At 37.0% G+C, this 23,690-nt stretch overlaps 1 protein-coding gene across 1 annotated transcript in view; it reads left to right on the top strand.

Moving 5' to 3' along the window:
* The first annotated feature begins 1,113 nt into the window (after nt 1-1,113).
* LOC150079546 (uncharacterized) overlaps nt 1,114-23,690 on the top strand; it is a 102,362-nt gene continuing 79,785 nt past the window's right edge. Inside the window, exons 1-2 of the mRNA XM_090383100.1 lie at nt 1,114-1,244; nt 21,632-21,739. Coding sequence (XP_090239226.1) covers nt 21,697-21,739 — 43 coding nt within the window. The 5' untranslated portion in view covers nt 1,114-1,244; nt 21,632-21,696. The remainder of the gene's footprint in view (nt 1,245-21,631; nt 21,740-23,690) is intronic.

Genomic DNA, 23,690 nt, shown 5'->3' with positions numbered 1-23,690 from the left:
GGATCAGACGGATCCTGGAGAGGAGCTCTGGCTGTTTTTTAAAAAGGAAGGGAACAAAAACTTGGTGCTTTAAGATTTTGCCGATGGGTGGTGTTGGTGGCAACTTACACTCTTTCTTCTCTGTAAACGACATTACGTTTTGAATAATAATGAGGTGCAAAACTGCGCTGATGAGGTTGGAGATTCTCACAACACGAATCCTTGAGGAGGTTTCCATTCTGCAGATTGATAATGGGTGCAGTTTAACTTTTCGCCTTTAAGATTACTCTAATTTTGCTTGTACCAAGTAGTTTTTATGGATATCAAACTAAAGAAGTAGAGTTTTATTCTGGGGACTCCAATTTTCATAGGACAGCCCAACTTTAATACCCACAAACCTCCAGTATAGTAATAATTTCACTACCAAAGATGGAGAAAGGGAAAAAATCTTTTATCTCTTGCGATTTCTTCCACCGCTGTTCTCTCCAAGTTGCAGAGACATTACTGGCAACGCTAGTGGTAATTTAACTCGAGGCCAGCCACTTTAAAGTGATAAAATAGACCTTGGCTATTTTTAGAGTATCGTAAAGAATCTTCCATCATTTTCTTTATCCACAATCCTGTTGCATTACCTGTCTTCAGTACAATACTGTGCAAGATGGAAAACACTCTCTCTTAAAAGAATATTGCCCTGGTGAGGATACGATGCTCAAAACAGGAACAGTCGTTTCTATGGAGCAGCATCAAATATTTAAATTATCAAGCACGTATGGTCCTAAGCGTTAACATCTTTCCTCTTCTACTCCTACCTAAACAAGAAAACTTTGAAAAACTTTTTCTCCTTTAATCTTACAAAGGATCGGATGTTGTTGCAGTCTTAGCTCTTTATAAAAGGTTTGGGGGAAGGGGGGAGCTCACGCGCTTCGTATTTCCTCTCTCTCTCTTTCCCCACAAGTTTGGCCCCGTCTTCTGCACACACACACATTGCACTCCACCTTGGCAACCGCGATTACTTAAATACATCCAACAAAACCCACCACGTCACAGCTGCACGAACAGAAATAAAATGTGGCGCCCTCTAGCTGCGTAACATAGGTGCGCGAGACGCTCGGCCAAGTCGCCAGTTCAATCACAGGAACGGACGCACTCGACGTGCGCCACTGTACTTCCGGCAGATGCTGATGTATCGCGGTGTAGGAGAAGTCGGATACCTGATTAGCCCGGATTAAAAACCTAAAGGATTAAGAACAGCAGGAAATTTGCAGGTAGGATTATCTTGATTGTATTTGGTATTGCTCAATGTCTTCAATACGAATCCAGTAATTTTTAAAAGACGAATCCAATTATAGTTCAGATATCAATACTAAGAGTAACATTTACGCTTTTTGTATATGACCTTAATTTATATAAATTCGGGTCATAGTAAAGGTCATATATTACAGAATGAGAAAAAGTATATGCTTGTAGAAATAATAGGCTCCAATCAGTTCCGAATACTCATCAAAGGAATGAGTGATAGTGGAACTTGATGTGTTCCTGCTTGTTCTAATTATTACTTTTATATAATTATATTATTATTTTTTGCGAAAATAATTTCTTTATTCACTGGAAGCAGAGACTTTAATTCGAATTCAAACGTGAGTTAAAAATCGAAATAATATTTCTATATTTTCATTAACACTCTTGAATAACATTCAATGTTCTTGAAATCTAATATCGTAGATTCCACACTGATTCTTTTTAATTTGCGCCCAGGAAGCTAAGGCCATGAAGATTGTGTGTTCATCACGAAAAATGCTCTCTTGGAGAGAACAGTTGGTAGAACCACCATAATCCCCATCCCGGGTGGAAAAGACCTCAGTTCCAGTCCCGTCGATGGCCTGAGGAATTTTTATGAGCCTTTTTCACAATGTGGCTGAGTTAGTTGGTCTCAGACAATGATACTATGATTTTTTATTCCCAAAATTCGGTTTTCATCCCAAAACAATCATATAATCCTCTCCGGAGACCCATTAAGTTGGCCACAGTGGTTTCATTTGGATATATCCTCAAAGGTCCAGAGATTTTGCTTTTCTATTTCTTCCAGCAACTCGAAGCATACTTTTCCCATGGCGTACACACTGTAATGTTTAACAGAGTAGCCACGTAGGTTCAGATGGTCGTAAAATTTGGTGTCCCTGGCTATAAAGAATGCGTCAGAGCTTGCAGAGATTTACGTTAAAAATTAAACGTGTGTTTCATGCGGAAAATCCTCCATTGCAGGCAAGGAAATGGGTGTCGCCCATTTGCTACTGTGGTTAGCATCAACTGTGATTGCTTTAGTGTGAGAACAGATGCACATTATCCCTTTCATGTGTCTGTGAATAACTTCTGTAGACCAACACGGTGGAGTAGTGTTGCATCTGCTCATCAAATCAGAAAAATAGAAGCAAGTTCCCCAACGGACACTTAAGTTTTAATGTCCTCTCTACCTACATCCCCATGGGTGACGTCAACAAGCCTGTGGACTTTCTAACTTAATGTTACCTAAATTATAGAACCGTAAATGACAGCTTCAAAAATTAATAAATCTACGTCCGGCCAAAATTTCTGCCTCACGTAACGTAACCATGGATACCAATTAACTCGAAATCAGAGCATGAAACAAGTTCTAACTACGCAAACTTCTCTCGAAAGGATATATTATCTACAGAATTAAATGGTAACTTTACCATCTAATGGGGTAAAACTTGTATGAGTTTCTCGAGTAGCCTTCGGAGCGTGCTTCTATGAAATGGATTTCGTGACTCACGCGCGGTTTGACTATCCATGAAGAGAAATTAGTAAACGATCAAATGTGGCAGAAGCACAGATCTCTTCCTGTTCACTCTCTTCTCATTTCTCTATCTGTTGCTATTTTTCGATAAATTTCTTCTCATGGTAATTGATCCTTTTTAGATTCTGCTCTTACAAACTTAAACACGCTTCAAGCATCTACCCAAAGATTCCTCCCTCTCTTTGATATATCTTCAAAAATAATGTTACCTTAAAAGTTTTCTTATTTCCGATAGCGTTATTGTACCTGATCAACCTCCCAGTAAAGACTACTTGATTCTTCTATCGGTTTATGGATGGTCTTAATGGTAGATCTCTCAAATGGAACCTCTGTATGACAGAACTATTACAAGAAAAACCACATTCTAGAGTACCCTACATTCAATGTTTGTTTGTCATGGGCCTCTTTTGTTGGATGAAAAACCATTCTCGAAACTCTGCCATGTTCTTAAAAAACCCCAGAGAAGTTCTCCCATCTAGATGGACAAGAATTTGGGTTTCAACAAGACGCAGAAGGACAGCGATCAACCACCCAGTAAGGAGGTTGTTCACAATCTGTTTCTCACTCTCTTAACTCCTGTACAGACTCGGAGAGTGATGAATCCACCAGCTCTGTAAATCAGCTATCAATTTTACCATCGAGATCTCCTGTGACAATCGCTTTTCTAGAATCAGCCCTTAAAACGATTCTATTCTGAATTGGTAGCATCACAAGATGAGATGCTTGCAAGCAAATTGAAGCTTCCTATCTGTAGTGAATAAATATGGTAATTTCCAGCTACCTTTTCTAGAAAATTTTGTTTTGATGTAAGAAAACTGCTCAGTATAAATCTTAGACGCCATTAACTGGATTTTCTTCTTTGCTTATAAATTCATTACGCGGATGGCCCGGTACCTAGAGCTGGTTATAATCGCGTGGGTTGAATGCCAGGTATTCTAACGCATTTGTCAACTTGATTATGTACTTGTTGTTCACAATGCATCGCATCACATCGGCCATCCACGAAGCACTGTGCAGAAACTTCAACTTACGTCTAGAGAAAACTAAAATTCGTGATGTTGGAGAGCATTACCTGGAATCATTTGGTGGAAGATCGATAGCTAACTATAGAACGGGGGCATTTACGAATAGGTGGTGATTGTGTTTGTAAGATACAACGGCAGATGACCTTGGAAACAGAAAAATATCGATTGAAAATATAAAGGCTAAGTTTGTACCTCGCGCAGTTTATAATGCACGCGTATACTGCGAAGCAATTTGTACCCTTGAGGTTTAATGGAGGTTCGGAAGGTATTGAATTAGCTGCTTAAGTAGTTAATTTATGTTCACTATAAAACAGCAAAAGAAAGCGTCGTAAACTGTACCGGGAAACGCTTTTATGCTAATATCGTAGACATGTCGACTACCACCACCACCAACAACCCATAAAGTTTTGCGTATCTGTTGAGGGCCCACAAGAAATGAGCTTGGTAGAGGAAATTAGAATAATGGCTCGGTGTTTAGCAAATAGTTATTGGCTCACTGGATTTGAGTACAACAGTTTAATTCAAAAATAATTTGCAGACAAGTGAAGTTCTGATGCTGTTAACCTTGTTTTTTTTTTTTTGTTTGTTTTTTTTTTAATGATATCTGTCCTTGGAAATGTGCCAAATAACTGTCCTTCCGGAAATTGGTCCTTACCAGAATAAAAAGATACTATCAGTCCATGGAATGGCGAAAAGCTAGTGGATTATGAAATATATTGAACTATTACCCGACAAAATACTTTAATTTCTCTCTCTCTCTCTCTCCTTTCTATTTCTTCTTTCTATTTTCCTCCTTTCTGTCCTATTTACTTTCTCTTCTTATTAATATTTCTCTCCTTTCTTTATTTTCTCTCTCTCTCTCTCTCTCTCTCTCTCTCTCTCTCTCTCTCTCTCTCTCTCTCTCTCCTTTCTTTATTTTCTCTCTCTGTCTCATTTTTCGATCTTTCTTTTCTCTTTTACGCTCTTTCTTTTCCCCTCTCCTTTATTTCTCTTCTCTTTATCTGCCTTCTTTCTCTTCTATTTATCTGCCTTCTTTCTCTTCCATTTATCTCCTCCTTTCTCTTCTATTTATCTGCCTTCTCTTCTATTTATCTCTCTCATTTTTCACTCTTTATTTTCGCTCTTCCTTTTCCCCTCTCATGTTTTCTCTCCTCTTTATCTGCCTTATTTCTTTCCTATTTATCTCCCTTCTCTCCTTTTTATCTCTCTTTCCATTCTTTCTTTTCTCTCTCTCCGCTCTTTTTCTCTCTCTCCTTTCTTTACTTTTTCTCTCTGTTTCCCTTTTCCTCGCTCTTTCTTTACTCTCTTCCTTTTTGCTCTTTCTTTTCTCTCTTCTTTTTCACTATTTATTTTCGCTCTTCCTTTTCCTCTCTCTTTTATTTCTCTCCTATTTATCTGCCTCCTTTCTCTTCTATTTATCTACCTTCTTTCTCTTCCATTTATCTCCCTCCTTAATCTCTTCTATTTATCTCCCTCCTTTCTCTTCTATTTATCGGCCTTCTCTCCTTTTTATCTCTCTCTCCGTTTCTTTCTTTCTTTTCTCTCTCTCTCTCTCTCTCTCTCTCTCTCTCTCTCTCTCTCTATTCGCTCTTTCTCTTCTCTCTTCTTTCTTTATTTTTCTCTCTGTCTCCCTTTTCCTCGCTCTTTCTTTACTCTCTTCTTTTTTGCTCTTTCTTTTCTCTCTTCTTTTTCACTCTTTCTTTTACCCCTCCTTTATTTCTCTCCTATTTTCTGCCTCATTTCTCTATTTATCCTATTTAATTTCTTTTTCTCTCTCCTTTATTTCTATTTCTCCATCTTTTTTACTCCTGTATTCGCTCTCTATCTATCTCTTACTAATTATGTATCATTTTTTATTTTTTATTTCTCTATACACATTTTTCTCTGTCTCTCTCTTTCACACACACACAATTAAAATCAAGCGAGAATTAATGGAGAAATTAAAAGAGACAGTTAAATAAAATGCTGTTACCACACCAGTTATTTTGAGTTGATCTCTTAAGCTTTTGTTATCAGGGGCGGATTTATAAATTTGTAACATTCTTGACAAATATCTGCACACATTTTAATTCCGGTAGTCCCAAAAAATAAAAAAAAATAATAATAAATGAATGCCTAACAAAGGCGAATTCACACCTAAACAAATAAGACAACCCACGGCATTTTATTATAAAAGCATTTATATATTGTAATAATAAACATGTTTTTATAGTTCAGTCGAATAATAGTATTAATATTCGGCTGAACAATAATAGTATACAGCAATCAAAAACAAGATAACATTCTATTACCAAAAAAAAAAAAAAAGATCGATAAGGGAACGTTGTTTGTGTTTTTTCTCACCTAGTTTGATATCATAACTCTCAATATTTAATTATGTGAGTCTGAAATATCAGCCATGCCGAGAAAAATATCGTGCAAAAGTTCTCGATTTCTTACCAATTTTGAATTTTAATATATCTGCCAAACAGGGCATGCGCCAACTAAATGAACACGCCCAATTAGTCCACTTGACCAGATAGTCGATACAATGGTTGGTTCGGACGAACCAACAAAAGGTTCTTTTATCTTCGGTTTATCAATTTGGCTGTGGCATCTAAGCGGTAACATCAGTAAATCCAATACATCGTGCGATGGTTATTTTCGTCTGGTTCGCGTGATTTTAGCCGGCACTTTAAACACGAGAACCTGGAAAGCGGGGGCTAAAAGATATTTTTGCCTTGTGTACTGCGCGGTCTATACAACGTATCCCATGCTCCAACGCTATTAATATTTTATACCACATACTGCTGCACGGAAGCAACAGGCAATAATTTCCAAAGTACCTCAAATCGCAGAAAAAACAGAATTCCTCCGAAAAATAAAACGCAATCGAAGCAATACAAATTCGTTTTCCCATTAGTTTCAATAATAATAATGAAAGAATGATTCCTTTCCATTTCTTTTATCAATTTACCAAAAAGCAAATGAATGGCAATTTGCCAAAAACAAATATTTGGCTATTTTCCAAAATTCAATTAATCTTTTGGCTGTTTTCCAAAAAGCAATTAATCTTTTGGCTATTTTCCAAAAAAATCAATTAATCTTTTGGCAATTGCCAAAGATTACATATATTAATGCTCTTCTCTGCACCCGTTCTTTCTAAAATTACGAAGATCATAGATCTTTGGCAATTGCCAAAAATCTTTGTCATCATCTCTAATTCCCTTTGGAAGCTGTAGTTTTAAACAGCGAATTAGTATCGAACGTTGTTGGCGCAAACAAGGAAAAGGATTGTTGGAGGGAACCAAAGCATCTGTCACACCATCCTAATTATAATCATATTTGTTAATTGCGTTAAGTTCTTGAAAAAGATCCGACAGAATCTGTTTCGCCTTATCTAACATTCTTATCTACCTCGTCCAATCTCTTGGTGTCACTATAGAAGAATGTACTCATTACTGACATTCTTAAGATGCGTCAAACACATCACATTTTATTAATTAGCAAGATGTTCCTACCTTGCGGACTTAATCAGTCACAAGGAAAACAAATCTCCACGTAACGATTGCCTTTACAAATTGGCGCAGCCATTCTCTTCATAAATTCTACTGATAAACATTTTCGTAGTTTAATTTCCTTTAATTTTTTTTAACCCTACTGTCCATAAATTACAACTGCCAGAGAGTGCATTTTTATCCTAAATGTTAATGAAAATTTACTCACCAGGGACCCTAATAATTAATGAGCTGCTTTGATTTATATTTCTCCAATGTGTTTTTCTATGTTGACTTCCATTTGTTAAAAATCTGTTTTTTCTTCCTCCTTTTAGAAATGAAAGACTAATTGTTTCAATTTTTGAGAATCAATTTATTTTCTTTTGTTTAAATGTACGGAAGTCGTCTGGTTTCTTTAATCAAGTCGATTGCTGATGCCAAACGATTTCACTTCCAATTTTTTTATCGTTTGGTACCGAAACTTCTTTTCTTGGTATTCTGTCCATCTTTCGATTACTAAAACTACAGAACTGTACTCAATCAACTATGTTTATCTGAATATTATTGATGAACTGTTGTGAAAAATGTGAATTCCTCTTGTAAATTCCTTTAATGGACACGCTTTCTGTTCTGGAGGGGGGTCAGTCCTCTTTTAATAACTTAGCTGGAAATAGATTCCTATTTCGTTTATCTCCTCGAACTGTTAATGCCTATACTGGATGGAAATTCTTCTCTAACATAATTACGCGGGAATACCCTCAGAGACAAATCATCTACATTTAAATTAGTTGCAGTTTTGGGCACGAGGCTACAATCTTAGATCTAACGAAGTTGGCCGCGATCCAGCAGATGATTTGAAACAGTTCCATCGATCTTGGGTAATGTTGCTACAGTAAACACTGTACTATATCATCGGTAGAATGTAGAAATCTAATAAGGGGCTCAACTCTTCGAAGTCTTTAATATCCCCGGTTTCTGTAAACTGATGCAGATTTCCTTGGTTTGCAATATAAGTAATAGCAGATAGTTTGAATTCTTCACTGTTTTGTCCACTCTTATTCCAAGTAAACGCTAAGAGTTGAGCTTATATTCAATCGTCTATACTTCGCTTAGAGAAATACAGTCCTCGTTTACATAATCCAAGTTTAAACCAATTTTAAACAATCCAGAAATTATAAGGCTATTTTGAAACCAAATGCAAATTCTGAACCAATATCTCAATAATTACATCTTGCTTCAAATTTCCTTTACCTTCTATTAAACAATAAACAGACACTAGCTGCTTGGATTGCCAAATTCATAAAAGATTACATCCAGAGATGTATTGCACCAATAACTCTGTACTTACCCTGTATGGTCCAAAAGCAATCTTAACATAGACTACCGAACATAATGCTTAGTAATAGAACCTTTGGGAAATCCTAGACTACATATAGAGGGGTTCTAACCAACCATATCTGTAAACCACTGAAAATAATCGTAAAAGAAGAAATATTGCCCTCCTTCTTAAACTACATATCAACAAACAAAATCGGCAAACCCAATATTAATGACCTTGTCATTTCAAGATACCTGACAAGCGTCTCGGACAGCTTATTAATTCTATCTAAACAACGTAAGAACAATGAGTAGGATTCTTCCAGCAAACGCCAGACATCTGAATGAGATGTATCAAGAAAAAGAGAATTTTCCGATAGAAAACCTAGCTGTATCTTGAGCCAGACTAAATCAGAATCCTGTGATAAGCTATAGAAAAGACTTTTCCACTCATAGATTGTATTTGGACCATAATCCTCTGTATGGCAGACAAAAGTCGTTTACCGAAATTGCTATGTCCTGTTTTATTTCTCCAACTGAAACTATTTCCCGACTGCTGTGTAAATTGCCTTAGTCCATTCATGCCAGTCATAGAAATCAAAGACCGCTGTTGGCTTTGCAAACAATTTAACCCGTGTAAATAAAATAGAACCGAAGTATCATTAAAAGTTTCAGATTCGCTTGGCTTTTCATCATTTTCTCCAACTTATTCTTTCACTGAATAGAAATAAATTAGAAGTGAACTTTTATATAAAATTTATAATAAAAAGGCATAAAATTATTAATAGTATTATAAAAATTCTTCTGTTTTTATTCTGACTAGATGGAATAGAACAGATTTCAGACTTTGACAAAAAATGCCCAAATAAGTGAGGAAATAATAGTTAACCTATTTTGTGCTAAGCAACCTAACTTGGCGAGTAGAACTATCATAGCAAATACAATTAATTTTTGCTCAAAAGTTTAATATGCTTGAAGCCACCACCAGGAAGATTCATGGCCTTCCTCTTGAATAATCCAAAAGAATTAATATATTCATCGAAGTGGCATATTTTTGTTTGTTAAGAAGATAATGATCCAAACGTTGAAAGAAACTTCATACATTATAAGGGTGTTCATAGAGTCCTTCCATCTTTTATCCATCCCATCATGCCTCAAAAGCTGTCTCAAGCGAAGAAAACAGTTTTCTGTTAAACTTTCATTGAAAAAATCATTAAAAGAAGTCACCCATCTTCCAACAATATCTCGGTATCATACCTCAGCAGGAATTTCCGCTAACCCATCTCCAAAAATCCCTACTTAATCCCAAGGTCCCTCTCCTAATTCTACCAACTAATACATCAAAATTCCTCTCCAAACTTTCAGGCAAGCTAAGATGAAAAGAGCACTGGGCCAGTAGGCAGTGTATTCCATATGGGAGAATACGATATCTCTAGTCATATGAGACGGTATTAACGGATTTAAGATTATTTCTTATGGGACAAATCAATTCAACTTGCTTATATTCGTTAGCTGGGGTCTGTCTCTACTCGTATATCAAAATAGCACGTTATACAAGAACCAAAAGTCTTGGACATCCATGAACTTCTTAAAAATAATAACGTAGCGTGATATAACAGTCTTTGAAAGTTCTTTATAGTGGGGTTCTTGAAGAATAATCGCTTTTCTACAAACAAAAGGGGCCCTGCTTTCTAGGAGATTGCGTTACTCCTACACGTGGAATGAATTTTTACAGTATTTTTATAGCAAAAGAGGTGGATCGACAACAGAACATACTCAGTTAAAGACTCTATATGCAGACACTTCCCAACCTTAATAGTCTCAAAGAAAATCTAATATAATCATAACAAATAGGAGTATAATTATTTTATCTTCGAACAACTCCATAAAAGCGGATGGTAAGAAGGATGCAATAATTTTCTTTAGAAGTTTTGCGCATCACAACCACTTTAGTATCACCGAAAAAACGAAAACCTTTTTGGGAAAAGAAATTAGCCAAAATTATATTAAAATCTGTGGTGGTGACATTTTTAGCACATCAGAAAGTAGCTAAATGTGACCCTTAGTTGAAGAATGCTTAACTAAGATTTTACGCGTTAGGAAAATTATAAAGTCAGATTAGAAAGTACTTTAGCCTGCAGAGCTTTTTAATAGACAAAAATAAAGCGTTTTGCATTCTAAATCTCTTTGGGTCCATTCTTGCATGTTCGGTACACTTTTGCGATCATTAACCATACATTAGTCAACAGATTTAATTACCCTTCTTGTTCTACCATTAATTCCAATAAATATGCAAATAAAAACACCTTTTCTCTTCTTTTCTTTCATTCCTCTCTCTCTCAATGAAGTGCTAATGGAGTTGATGAGCCCAAAGAATTTAATTAGCGATTTTAAGTTTCTTCTGTGGCTTGGGTTTATTTAATTAAACCTTGAGTTGTGTGCTTAAATTCAATTTTTGACCAGATAAGGTTAATTTGTTACTCTGGAAACCACATCCGGGATGAGCCAGTCTTTAAAAAAGAAAAGTAACTTAGTTTTCCCTAAGATAATTTATGTTCCTCAGGGAAATGTGCACTGAAGTAGCACCTTCTGCAACTGAGACTAATATTTAGCTTATGAAACTCCAAGGAGGCTCTTTTCACTGACTTACTCTTTTGGTTTAGTAGTGATTGTCAAAGTGATCAAGATTCTTTTCATTTATGTAGAGACTCCTATATTTTTGGTGGGTACTACACTTCCAAAGTGTCCAGGATTAATCCGAAAGAAAGGTTACATCGAACTGCGGGGACGTTGTCTGATATACATTTAGTTTTTAGCCACATCAAGGGTTTTTGGCACCAATCCAAATTACCATTTTATCAGAGAGGTGTAAGTCGCCCAGAGTTGATCTTTTAGTGTTTCACACACAAAGCTCTTATCTTCCCGTTACGTAGCTGAATGAGCTCCTCGCACACTACATATTGAAGAGGTTCTTTGTTCCTTACTTCTGTTCTTGTAGTTCTTCGAACCTCAAAGTTTCTAAGAAAACACAATTACTGACATGAAAGGCTTCTGCTTGTTAAATAATTTTTGGGTCCTTCTAATACTTTGGTACTAATAAAAAAATGGTAGACCAAAAAATATGATCGATGGTTAATAGAGTCAATTAGTTTTAAATCGATCAAACCGAACACCAACGTGGTCATTTAGAATTGATGCTAAAACAGCTAAAGCCACGAGGAGTAAGTATCTCGTGTTTATAAACAATAATCCTTCGTGGATTGAATAGATTCACTAGAGTCCATATTGTCTACTACACTATATACAGAAACTCCAATAGATTTGAATAATATGTACCATTTTCTACTCTCCCTAAAAAAAAGGTAATGTGAATTTCGAAGCGGGTGGGCGGGTATAATGAATATTGAAGTACGAATGAGTAGTAACTGCCTTCAAATGTTTTTTGTGTCTTATTTCAATATTGCGGGACGTTGGACTTGCATGTATGGTAGAAAACTCCTAAACAACAGAGCCATAAAGCACCAAAAATATCTTTTGTTTCTCCCCTACCTATTTATGCATGTACTGCAATATTCATATTACATAGCTGAAAAAGCCATCTTGAGAAAAACACCGACAGGAAAATCAATATATGGGTTGCCTGAAGATGGAAAAAATGAACACTTCAATGCGTATATGAAAGCGAAATTTAATATCATAGAACCAGCATTACGGTGCATAAAATGAAACCAAAGAAGCCTTGAAAAGAAATAAATAATATACATCAGTGAAGATATTATCTAGGTTTCGTTCTTGCGCTGTTTTGGAGTAATGGATAATCGTTTAAGGTAATATAGGAAGAGTATAAATTGCTTCTATTGTAAAATACCAAAAGCCCTAACAAAATGTTTTCAAAATTAGTTTTCATTGAAAAGGAATAGAAATCTTCTGCAATGAGTCAACAGATAATTAAAGGTACGGTATGCAAAAGGTCATGGGTAAGAGAGGTAATCTTTACAATTTTCGGAGAAGTGGTATTGAGGTAGCATGTTTAAATCTGGGATTTGAAGTCGTGCAACCAAAGCCACGGCTATGGTTGTACCACCGAAGAGGGAAAGGTCACATGGTTTGATGATTCTCGATTTATACCTTTTTGCGCCAATGGTAGGAGGGAAATGTTGCGTTAATTTCATGAAGTTATGCATCTAGACCCTCTCGTGTCCACCACTCAAGCTGCTAGAGGTACTATCATGCTATGGGGTTCTGTTATGTTCTGTTAGTACCGACTGGGTCCGCTCATACCTTTAAAACCTCGTGTTAACTCCAATGAATATATTCCTCTAGGATCGGACCGAGAGGAATATATGTGTTTTTTTTTTACTCAGACTGCGAAGACCTCTTTGATCTTGAACAACGCAACTATCTACCATGCAAAAATTGTATCTGAATGGTTCGAGGAACATTCCCAAGATTTACATCTATCCTGACTACTTCTTCTCCATATCTGATTCTAATTAAGAATATCTATGATATATTGGAAAGAGTAGTTCGGCTTTACAGTCCTCCACCGACTGCAATACAGCTGCTGACAAATATCCTGATGGAAGAATGGTCATGTCTGGAGCTAGATTCCCTGAGACACCTAATGGAATCTATGCCATGATGTGTACAGACTTTTAATTCTGGCAGAAGGTGGCCGTGCTAGATATTGAATACAGGTTTCTAATTTTTTGAACAGGGAATATATTTCTGCATGTTTTTTAATTTATTTTGCAATTACTTTGCAAATAAGAAACGCATTCTTGTAAAAGGCATTTCGATCCGCGTAAAGGAGCTATTTATTACAATAAACTGTATCAATGTGTTTTAGATTATTCTTTTACTTGAATTAAAACTAGAAAAGGTCAAGAAACAACTGAAAATCGTATATCATAATTATGGTAAATGTACAAGATGAAAGGAAAATGAAATAAATTCCCATTTGCTGTATTTCGAAATGGCTAGCTTAATTAAATATGTCGCATTCCTAAACCTCTTTAAAATACGTATTCCTAATATTGTTGTTGATGCATGACACCTACTGCTTTCTTTCATAACAAGTATTCTTTGGGGATATCCATTACTGTATCGAAAAGAGGAACAAACAACATGGAAAGAGTCGATGTCGAGCTAAATATTATGACTAATGGCAGTACAGTTGCGTGTGTAAATCAGCGCATTCTTGTTATACATTGGTCAAATCCCAACAGGCAATTATACTTATAACATCTCGCTCTGATTCATGACTTTCAGGTATACATAATCCTGACAAAGAATTTTCAGTTCCCTGTTATTTGAGCAAAAGAGAATAAACCAAGGATGGTAATAAGGGACAGTAATACTTCCTTGTCCCATGCGTCTATCCTCCTGAAGCAATATAAATAGCGATTACTCTTTAAAATTTATTCGCTGTACCTATTTCTAATATTATGAAAAAATAGATTTGGGGAGGGTAAAGATTCTATTCCATTTTTTTCTAGAGTCCACCTGCCTAAGTCAGATATTTAGGCAGAAGTCTAAAATTAGCACCTCAAGAAATCAAAATATAGAATACATTTTTGGAATCTCCAGTTACTATTTGTAATTTTTCTTGATATTTAAATTATGTATATAAATCATCTTATGTATATAATCCTCCTTCAAACTGAAGCAATATAAATAGGGATTACTCTTTAAAATTTATTCGCGGTACCTATTTCTTATATTATTAAAAAAACCGTAAAAGGGATTTTAATCAAGCATTAATTAGATTTGGTGACTGGTAAAGATTCTATTCCCTGTTTTTTTCCTAGAGTCTATCTGCCTAAGTCACATATTTAGGCAGAAGTTAAAAATTAGCACCTCTCAAAATCAAAATATAGAATATGTTTTTCTTGTCTCCCATTTTTACTCTCCGGTTAGTGCTTGTAATTTTTTCTTGATATTTAAATTATGTATATAAATCACCTGTGTGTCTCTTAACAATGACTCAGATGGCTTCATGTCTTGATCAGCAACTCAAAATTACTTCTGTAGTCATACACACATTGCTTGGAATTGCAAAAGAAAATATTCTGTTAGCTTTAGTATCCACTGCCGTAATGTTCAGGTGCAATGTGCTGGTAGAGAATCATTACATCAATATTCTTATCGCTTTCGACCAAACGATTTTTTGCTTGGCAGTACACAGAGTGGCAGGCAATCACATGCTGCACTGACGAAATTGTGTGCCGAAGAAACTGAATCAAATGCATTTTCTTTTGACGTTTTATATAAAAGACTTACAAGATTCGTTTAGTTTTTTTTTCTCCAAGCTGAATAATAGGAAACGAGTTCGCTTAAGAATTAATCCGCTATTTCGTCAAATGTTGAAAATATTTTGTAATGTAACAATGGAAGGTACGTCAAACAAAACTGTTATTAAAATATTTATGTAGTGTGCGAAATGTTTGTAGATGTAGTTGTCGAAGAGCCTTTTTGGTAAGATCATTTTAAAAGTAATTTCAGTGGACTGAGTTGCATACATTTATGCGTTCAGTTTTATGGGAAAGAAAATCGGAGTTCCCGGAGGTAAAACTCTAGACTTTGGAAATTTTCTGTAAAGGCAAAAGTAGGAATAAAACCTTCTGTTATGTTGGCCATATGCTTGACTTGTCGAATTTTGGAATACTTCGTTATAAAATGCTGCCTAAATATGCGACTTAGGCAGATGGACTGAAGACAATGGAAAACAGTGAAAGAGAAATCTCTTTCCCTAATCTCATTAATTATTCACAAAGCAGCAAACCATCATATTAATTAAATTTTTTCCCGCTGCCATTTTACGAAGAAGGGTGATGTTAATTACTGTAATAAATATAGACAGCCATGCTGCTGTTGCGAAAACACCAAAGAACATAAAACATTATCCTAATACTGAAGCAATTTCTGAACAGATTCCTTTCTCTCGAGTACAGGAATGTTGGTTGTATTAATATAGGCTTCCAAATACCCGTACTGTGACTCTTTGATGACCCTACTGTCCTTTAACTTTGGCCCTTAATGAGGCCGGTGGTGCTAGTATCTGTGATTGATGCGTCGTCAGCATGCAGGTTAGTAGATCGCAGATCTAGAGAGAGAGAGAAAGATGTTCAGTCAGCCAACACAAGAGCTGGTATTGCTGTGTAATATCAAAGTACTGTCGATAAATGTAGCGCTCTCCAGCTGTGCTATGTGAATGAGATTTGCCATAGTTCTGTCCAAAGAAAAATTGTCCCATTTATAACAAAATAAGAGTTGGTAACACATGGCTAAGAATTCTTTTATTCAGTACCTCCCTCTGATACTGTAAATTCTCTTTTTTCATTACTTATTAGCCCTCTAAAATTAATGGGTAATGAAATACTCACTGTGGGATGTTTCATTAGCCATCTTTGTAACTTTTAATCTTCCTACTAAATTCAATAAATATACAATTAATTTTAGTTTTATAATGAGCATAAAGGGCTGTTTGAAAAGTAAGGTTACTGGCGTATTTTTAAATGATTTAATCGCAGAACAATCAAAGAACACACAAATGAAGGCACTTCAGTGAGTCATCCATAACAGGGAACTTGATCCACCGTGTGACTCAAGTACAGTCATATCGCTGTCATATAATCCAGAGACATTCCCATTCAACCAGGCTTCATTGTACCGTTAACTTCATCTTCATCACCGAATCAGTTCCAAGCATTTCTTTCCAAAGACCCGAACAGCAGAAAAAGGACAGGACTGTGTAGTAGAACTGTCCCAGCGGTACGGTTGTAACTACTCTCAATGTAGACCCAGTTTTAACTGATGCACAAAAACATACATGTTCAATGCATATGACTGTTGAACCATACACGGCTAGCAGTTTCTGATAAATTTCTGTGAGTTTTATTCTTTTTACTTATATTTATGTTTATACTAATTTTATTTCTTATTTTTAGCTGTTTGAAAATTGTTGGCTTATTTTTAGCTGTTTGAAAATTGCTTGGCTTATTTTTAGCTGTTTGAAAATTGCTTGGCTTATTTTTAGCCAAGCAATTTTCAAACGCCCTGTACAGCTTCTGCAATTTTCGGAGGGATGGGAGGGTGGTCCATTAAAAATTAAAATTCTTAAAAAATTCTGTTTATTACATATAACCTAAGCTAAACAGTGGATTCATAATTTATGCCTTTAATTCTGAACAGGGCTAACTAGAAAAATATCTTGAACATTAAACAAAGATTAAATATAAATTTATTTATTACAAATACTGAGATCCAGTAGGGTCCAACCTAATCTTAGATGAGACAATATTCATAATATGCATAAATATTTAATATACAACAAAACATTTTAATGAGGTACATTGTGCATGAATGGAATTATTTTATAATAAAACAACCTTACAAATAATATCCTATAAAGTTTCTTTATAAACCTCAGTTTTTTGCAGATCTCATCCTCAAGAGATAGATTTAATTAAGCGAAATATCAGAATCTTTCTCTCTCTGTACATGTTTAATTTAAGCCTACTACTTGGGGAAAAAAGATTTCCCTCATTAGCTACGTTCACAAAGAAGATGAAAAAGAATAAAATGCACTGAGTTATTCTGTAATAACAGAAGGATACCTCAGTAATGCCTCTTTGATTACCGACTCCAACATGGGAAACTTTTTGTATGCCAGCATCCATTTCCTTTGCTTGAAGTGATTAATTACAGCTAGGAGAGGTTTTTTTATAATCTACAGTCTCCCAGCGCACGACGGGATGAAAAACTTACCTAAAAACTTTTAAAAACCCTCCATTAATGCACCACATGTTAATTCTCTCTGCTAGTTCTCTAAATAGAATCACATTCAACGTAAATAACATGAAATTACAGCTGGAAAGCTATGTTTGTGCCTAAATGAATTATGCGTTATAGTTGGGTGGTTTTATGAAATCTTATTAAGCGGATGTTAAATTATTAATAATTATATGCTAAACCTGATCATTAACTGAATTTTATTATGGTTATTTTTTAAATAACTGTCATTAATTAAGATTATTGGAACAAGATAAATTACTGGAAACATGTTAACGATGCATCCTAAAGTATGTAGACTGCAATTTGGAGAGGATACTACGCATGTGCGATTTTATTTGTTCCTTTTGGAATGATTACTTTCAGTCTTGATCAAACGAACTTCTACTCGGCCCAAAGGCAATTGCTCACGCTGTTCTTTTTACCAACGTCCCTACGATAGCTGCTCACAAAGAAAAAGGATAGATTGGAGCAACAGATCGGTTGTGTAAAGATTTAACTGCTCGATAAGCATCGCTCTTTTCCTTCTGTTGGAGGGATTTCAGAAATGAAAGCTGTCTGACAGGTCAAACCAACACTCCAAAGTTTTTAACCATTCTCAAGAAAACGAGTTTTTTATGACGAGTTTGAAGTAAAAAATGGCTGAGATGCTGGCTTAATGGATGTGAAAGTTAGGCAGTTCCAAACCATCTGTATTGTAATGGATCGATAGCATTCTGCTATTTTTCTCGGGGGGGGGGGATGAAGATGTTTCAGTAACGTACGTTAGACGTGCCACATCGACGCACTACCTCAGTAATAATGAAACTCCAAAGATAAAAGGAACAGCTTCTCATGTGACAAAATGGGAATGAGATGTATTTTCAATTTACTTAAAAACAGGCCTATTTCCATAAATATTAGATTTATACACGGCTCAAAACAATTAAGGAGATCACATCATATGTAATGTTTGTATAAATATATTAGCAGTACCTCATCCATACTTAAAGATGCATCATTAACATGTTTCCAGTAATTTATCTTGCCTCAGTAATCTTAATTAATGACCATTATTTAAAACATAACGGTAATAAAATTCGCTTAACGATCGGGTTTGGGATATAATTATTAATAATTTAACATCTGCTTATTAAGATTTTATAAAACCACCGAACTAAAACGCATAATTAATTTAGCCTCAAACCAATCAGTGAACAGTGTGCAGAGAACAGACTGTGTGCAGCGTCTGCTTCTCAAAGCTTCAGAGGCTTCCAAGAAAAAAATGTTGCAGAATCCCGAGATCGATCTGTACCATGCTTGTCGCAGGAGCTCAATAACCTGCGCAATTCTCTGAAGCAAACTCGCAAAGAGTACCAACGCAAGCGAAGGACTGAACCTGCCAACGTCTTAGAACAGTAGAGACCGATTTAAAGCAGTCTGCCGTGAATATACTAACAAAATTTACAAAATCCGTGGGGTTTTGTCCACAAACCCTTGAGGAATACGCTGGGATCCACGGAAGTTATAAACTTTGTCCTCTCTGATGACTCATCTGAAACTACGCACTGGGAAGATGCAATCAACCCGATTTTGGATGAACTAATACATCGGGACAACACCAACTCTGATACTGACATTCACAGGAAGATTCCAGCAGAAAATTCTTGCTTCCAGCCAGACATTATGGAGGAATCATTCACAGAGGAGAAAGTGGATACAGCAATTAACAAAATTAAAGAAAGGCAAAGCTCGTGGTCTGGATTTTATAGAGGGCGAAACTGTGCAGCATCCCTGGGCCATAGCGCCAATGATCCTTCTTCAGCTCTTCAATACCTGTCTGAGCGAGGGCAACTTTCCATCACTATGGAAGCATATTAACCTGAGGCTCTTACCCAAGGATCCCATAGGTACCTCCAAGGCATACCATCCCATTGCGCTGCTTCCCATTCACGGCAAGGTTTTTGAGAGATTGCTGCTCTCCCGCTTCCACCCCGATGCGAAGCCAATGGTTTGGTATACCCTTTTCAATTTGGATTCAAGCCAGCGTGCTCCACAATTTATGCCCTGTCTAAAATCCTGTGGCAGAACAGTGGGATGCAACTTATGTACTGGCAATCTTCACTGACTTCAAAGGAGCTTTCGACACGGTGTGGTGGCCGGGCGTTCTCTAGAGGGCCAGAATCTCTGGCTATACCTGGAACTTCTACAACTGCCTCAAAAGCTACTTTTCTAACCGCATGGTCAGCATCAAAACAAAATATCACTGCATCACCCAACATCTAACCAGAGGCTGCACCCAGGGTTCCATCCTGGGGTCAGCTGCTAGGAATATGATACTCGACGAGTGGCTCCTTAAGGACCACCCGCACACTACTCAGCTTTATTATGCCGAGGACACGGTTATCATCGTCGAAGGCCTCTCCCGTGCCACCACAGAAACCTGGGCTGCAGTTGTTCGCCCTTCCCTGTCTCTATGAGTCATGGAAAATAAACTTACAGTCTCCACTGAGAAAGGCAAACTGGACCTCCTACCATACATTTGAATGGCCGCCTAATGAAAAATTATCGATTGGTGACGTACATAGGATTAATTTTGGACGACAGGAAAAATTTCATCCCTCATCTCCAAGCTATCAATAAAAGATAAAACAAATTAACATCGCTGTGTTAGCACGCTTTACCCGCAAGGACTGGGATCTAAAAGGACTAACTCTTCGCCTTCTATATTCAGCAGTATTTATAACAATTTTCACATATGTAGCTGCAGTATGGTATGACCGAATGACTTTAGTACGTGCAAAACATCAAATCCAACGACTTATGCTACTACAAATTACCTCCTCGCACAGAAAATCAACTGCTGCCCAACAGGTACTAAAAAATTAAATTATCATATTAGACCACCCGAATATTTTTATTCATCTGCTGTGCATTGTATATTATGTCTGTAAATTGTACGTGTTCTGTGGTGGTCGATTTGCCTGTTTTGCTGGACGAAAAACCCGAGTTGCCGAGGGGGGAACCTTGCTATCTACACCTGAGACCGACTAACTCAATCACTGAGTGGAAAAGGCCCACTAAAGTTCCTCGAATCATCGACAGGACTCGAATCTGGGCCTTTTCCACCAGATGTGGGGAGGGTAGTGACGATACCACTGTTCTACCACGCAGTCTCCCCTACAGGTACTAACAGGCTGCCTCTCTTGGACCTCCACGTCGCTTCCATCGGACTCCCCATGCCATTAAGAAGAATAAAGCAGAATTCCTCGCTATTCAAACCCGTACCGATATTCAACAGGAACACGAACATGTGTGGCTAGAACTGATAAACTTATTGCAAATCCGCTGGAATTACTCCACAACTGGTGAAACTACTAAACTTTTCCTCCCTGAGGTAACCTACATCAGCAAACAACGTTCCGCTTGGTTCCTCCTTAACGTCTATACTTCCTTCCTATTAACTGGCCACGGTCCTTGAAGAGGCGCCTTCTAGAGTTCGGCCTAGTGAAAGATGCCCTCTGTGCTTGCGGAGAACCTGAAGGTTGGGACCACGCAACATATACTTAGATCTAAGAATCCACTACTTCTAGATCTAAGAATCCACAACATCACTTCGGCCAGAAACCAAGTTATTGGAGTCTAACGATGGCTTCCGTGCGCTGACCAATTTATGCCAAAGAGATCTTTTGTCGTCGCTGGCATCACCTGCAACTTCCTAACACTACTTGTGGACAATCTCCTCCACACAGCAACTGATACCCAGCACCGAAAGCTCCTAGTCGGGAAAGTGCAAATTTGGGCTCCTAACCCGCTCTTATTGCTGGGACAAGGCGCGCCCCTGGGCGGGATGATCCTTAGGGGAACCCAACTAGGTGCCCCGCCGACGTCGCTCCGTGGTTCGCCATTGTGACGATCTCTAACTCTTTAATTTGAACTTTACCTGTTCTCTTCTCTTCTCCCTATCCACAGTCCTCCACGACTCCCCCAACTGCACCCAGCTTCTTGCTCCTTTTTGCCTGGGGGATGCGTACACTCTGCCATCCCCAACTGTCTTTCACTTTCCTGTCTCTTCTCTGCTCTTTTCTCGGCCCCACTCGTAAGACGTTCTTCAATAGATTGTGCACCAATCCCTTAAATGTTTTGATCAATTTATCTCGCTACTATATTGAAATATAGTAGCGAGACAAATTATCAAAAATATCTTAGAAACTAAGAAAAATTTAACGGTTTTTTTTATCTTTTAGGTCATAATCCGGAAATATCCCTCAAGAAAGATAAGGATTCTCAATTGCTACTGATTGATCATAACATGGTCGTCTCATTGGCACATTTGATTGTCGCTTGTATAGAAGGTAAGAATTTCTTTCTAGAGAAAAGAAATGGAGGATTCTTATAAAGTTTCCACTGCACATGTCTTTTTATTAAAAAAAAAAAGAACGACCAGACTTTCCCTCTAACATTCTTTCCAGCATATATCCATTCCTGATACTAACAAGCAGTTCAAAGATCCATTATATTTGCCGTTGGAGTTGGTTTTTATTGGCTTCCAGCTCACTGAAGTGGAAAGAAAAAATTTCATTAGAGTTAAATCACTCATTAATCTTAACCAATGTCACATAAAGAAAGCTATCGTGCAACTTTTGAAGTTTTTTATTAGATAAATGCGCGAAACTTCAACTCTTATGTCCAACTATAACAGCAGCAATCTTTTTTTTAAGAAACAATAACTAGTTAAAAATCTCCAATCAGATTCAGCTGTAGTTTTTTCCCTTTCTGGTGATGGCACTAGGTGCCTCCCTTTTCCACCACTTTCCCCTCACTGAGTTCAAACGAAACGAAATGTGTTTTTGTCCAGATGAAAGAAATACCTCATGAATATCTAGTAGGCGATAAGCCTTGGTGTAGAATATACAAAAATAACACATTCAGTTCTGGCTCCGATCCAACATCCATTCTCTTATTGGTGGGATTTAGATTTGAATGAAGACGAAGAGAATACAAGTTCTTGTGTAAAGAAAAGCTTGGAGTAGAACTAGTTTTCGAAACTACAGAATGAAATGAGATAAAACTTCGTTCTAATTTTGTAGGAGTGGGGGTGTGTTTATGCTACTTCACGAAATTACTGGGATAAAATAGATTTGAAAAGCTTAGCTGGTTATCGCGGGCGCGATAAAGGGATGTGCTTTTTCCCGAATAAAGTTAGATATTTCAGAGCGTTCGGGGTTGGTAAAAATTACTGAGTGGATTTAGGATACATATAACCGTATTCGGAACTCATTTCAGATTCCACGCAGTAATTCGAGAACTGTTTTAAAAAAATCAATATTTTAAAACAAAACAACCAAAGGGAACAGAAATATTGGACAAATCAAAAGAAGCCCATTTTGAGTTTTCGCAAGTCTTCGCCAGGCGGTCCCACCAGACATAAAAATATGTAAAGAAGAAATGGAAATAAAACAAAGGGATATTAGGCCTTGAAAGAAGCATGGAGACAAGAGACTAGTTGACCAATAACGGCAATGGAAGTTGTTGATTTACATGATACATCTAGTGAGTTCGGCTTTGAACTTTGCCAAGCTCTCTACCTCAACCACTGTGCCGGGCAATGATCTAGCACAAATTTCTCTATTCATTGATAATAACAAAGACTCAGTAGGAGAAATCACTCACAGAGGTTATATCAAAGACCATTATCTAGATGCATTCCTCCACGAGTCTGAGATGGACCCCACGCCTCATCAAGCAATGCAACAGTTTCTATTTGGCTATCTGAAGCTTGTTCAGTCAGTTGCTAAGAAAAATTGTATAAGAACATCGCAACTAGGGGAAAGGATGCAATTTTCCCTCTATAAAAATATTGTGAGCTCGCATTTAGAATATTAGGATCAAGTCTAAAGGCCACATTTGAAGAAAGATATAAGGCTTCTATAAAGGGTTCAAAGAAGAGGCAAGATTGGTAAGGGATGCTAATCGTTGTCTACTAGACAAATGGCGTGGAAAGGGTGGACTGAAAATTTGGCAACTACACATCTTAAAGAGCACCAGATTGAGGTATATGAGGCCCTGAAAGGAATCACTAAAATGAATGACAGAGGTATATTTTCCACTGTAGGAGAAACAAGAACTGTGAGTCCCAAATACAAAATTTTGGAAAAGTACAGAAAAATAAACTTTCACGAAGTTTACTTTGGGGCAGTGTGCTGTATATCATTGGGATGAACTGCCTGCCACAGCGGTCGAGGAGGAGAGTTTGGTAGAAGTTCAAAGCAGAACTGGAGAGCCAGTTTTTTGGGGACGAGGAAG

This window comes from Mastigoproctus giganteus, chromosome 10 (genome assembly GCF_048544385.1).
Source record: "Mastigoproctus giganteus isolate SK-2022 chromosome 10, ASM4854438v1, whole genome shotgun sequence".
Taxonomy (NCBI): domain Eukaryota; kingdom Metazoa; phylum Arthropoda; class Arachnida; order Uropygi; family Thelyphonidae; genus Mastigoproctus; species Mastigoproctus giganteus.
The sequence above is the reverse complement of the archived record's forward strand: the minus strand, read 5'-3'. Positions and strand labels throughout refer to the sequence as shown.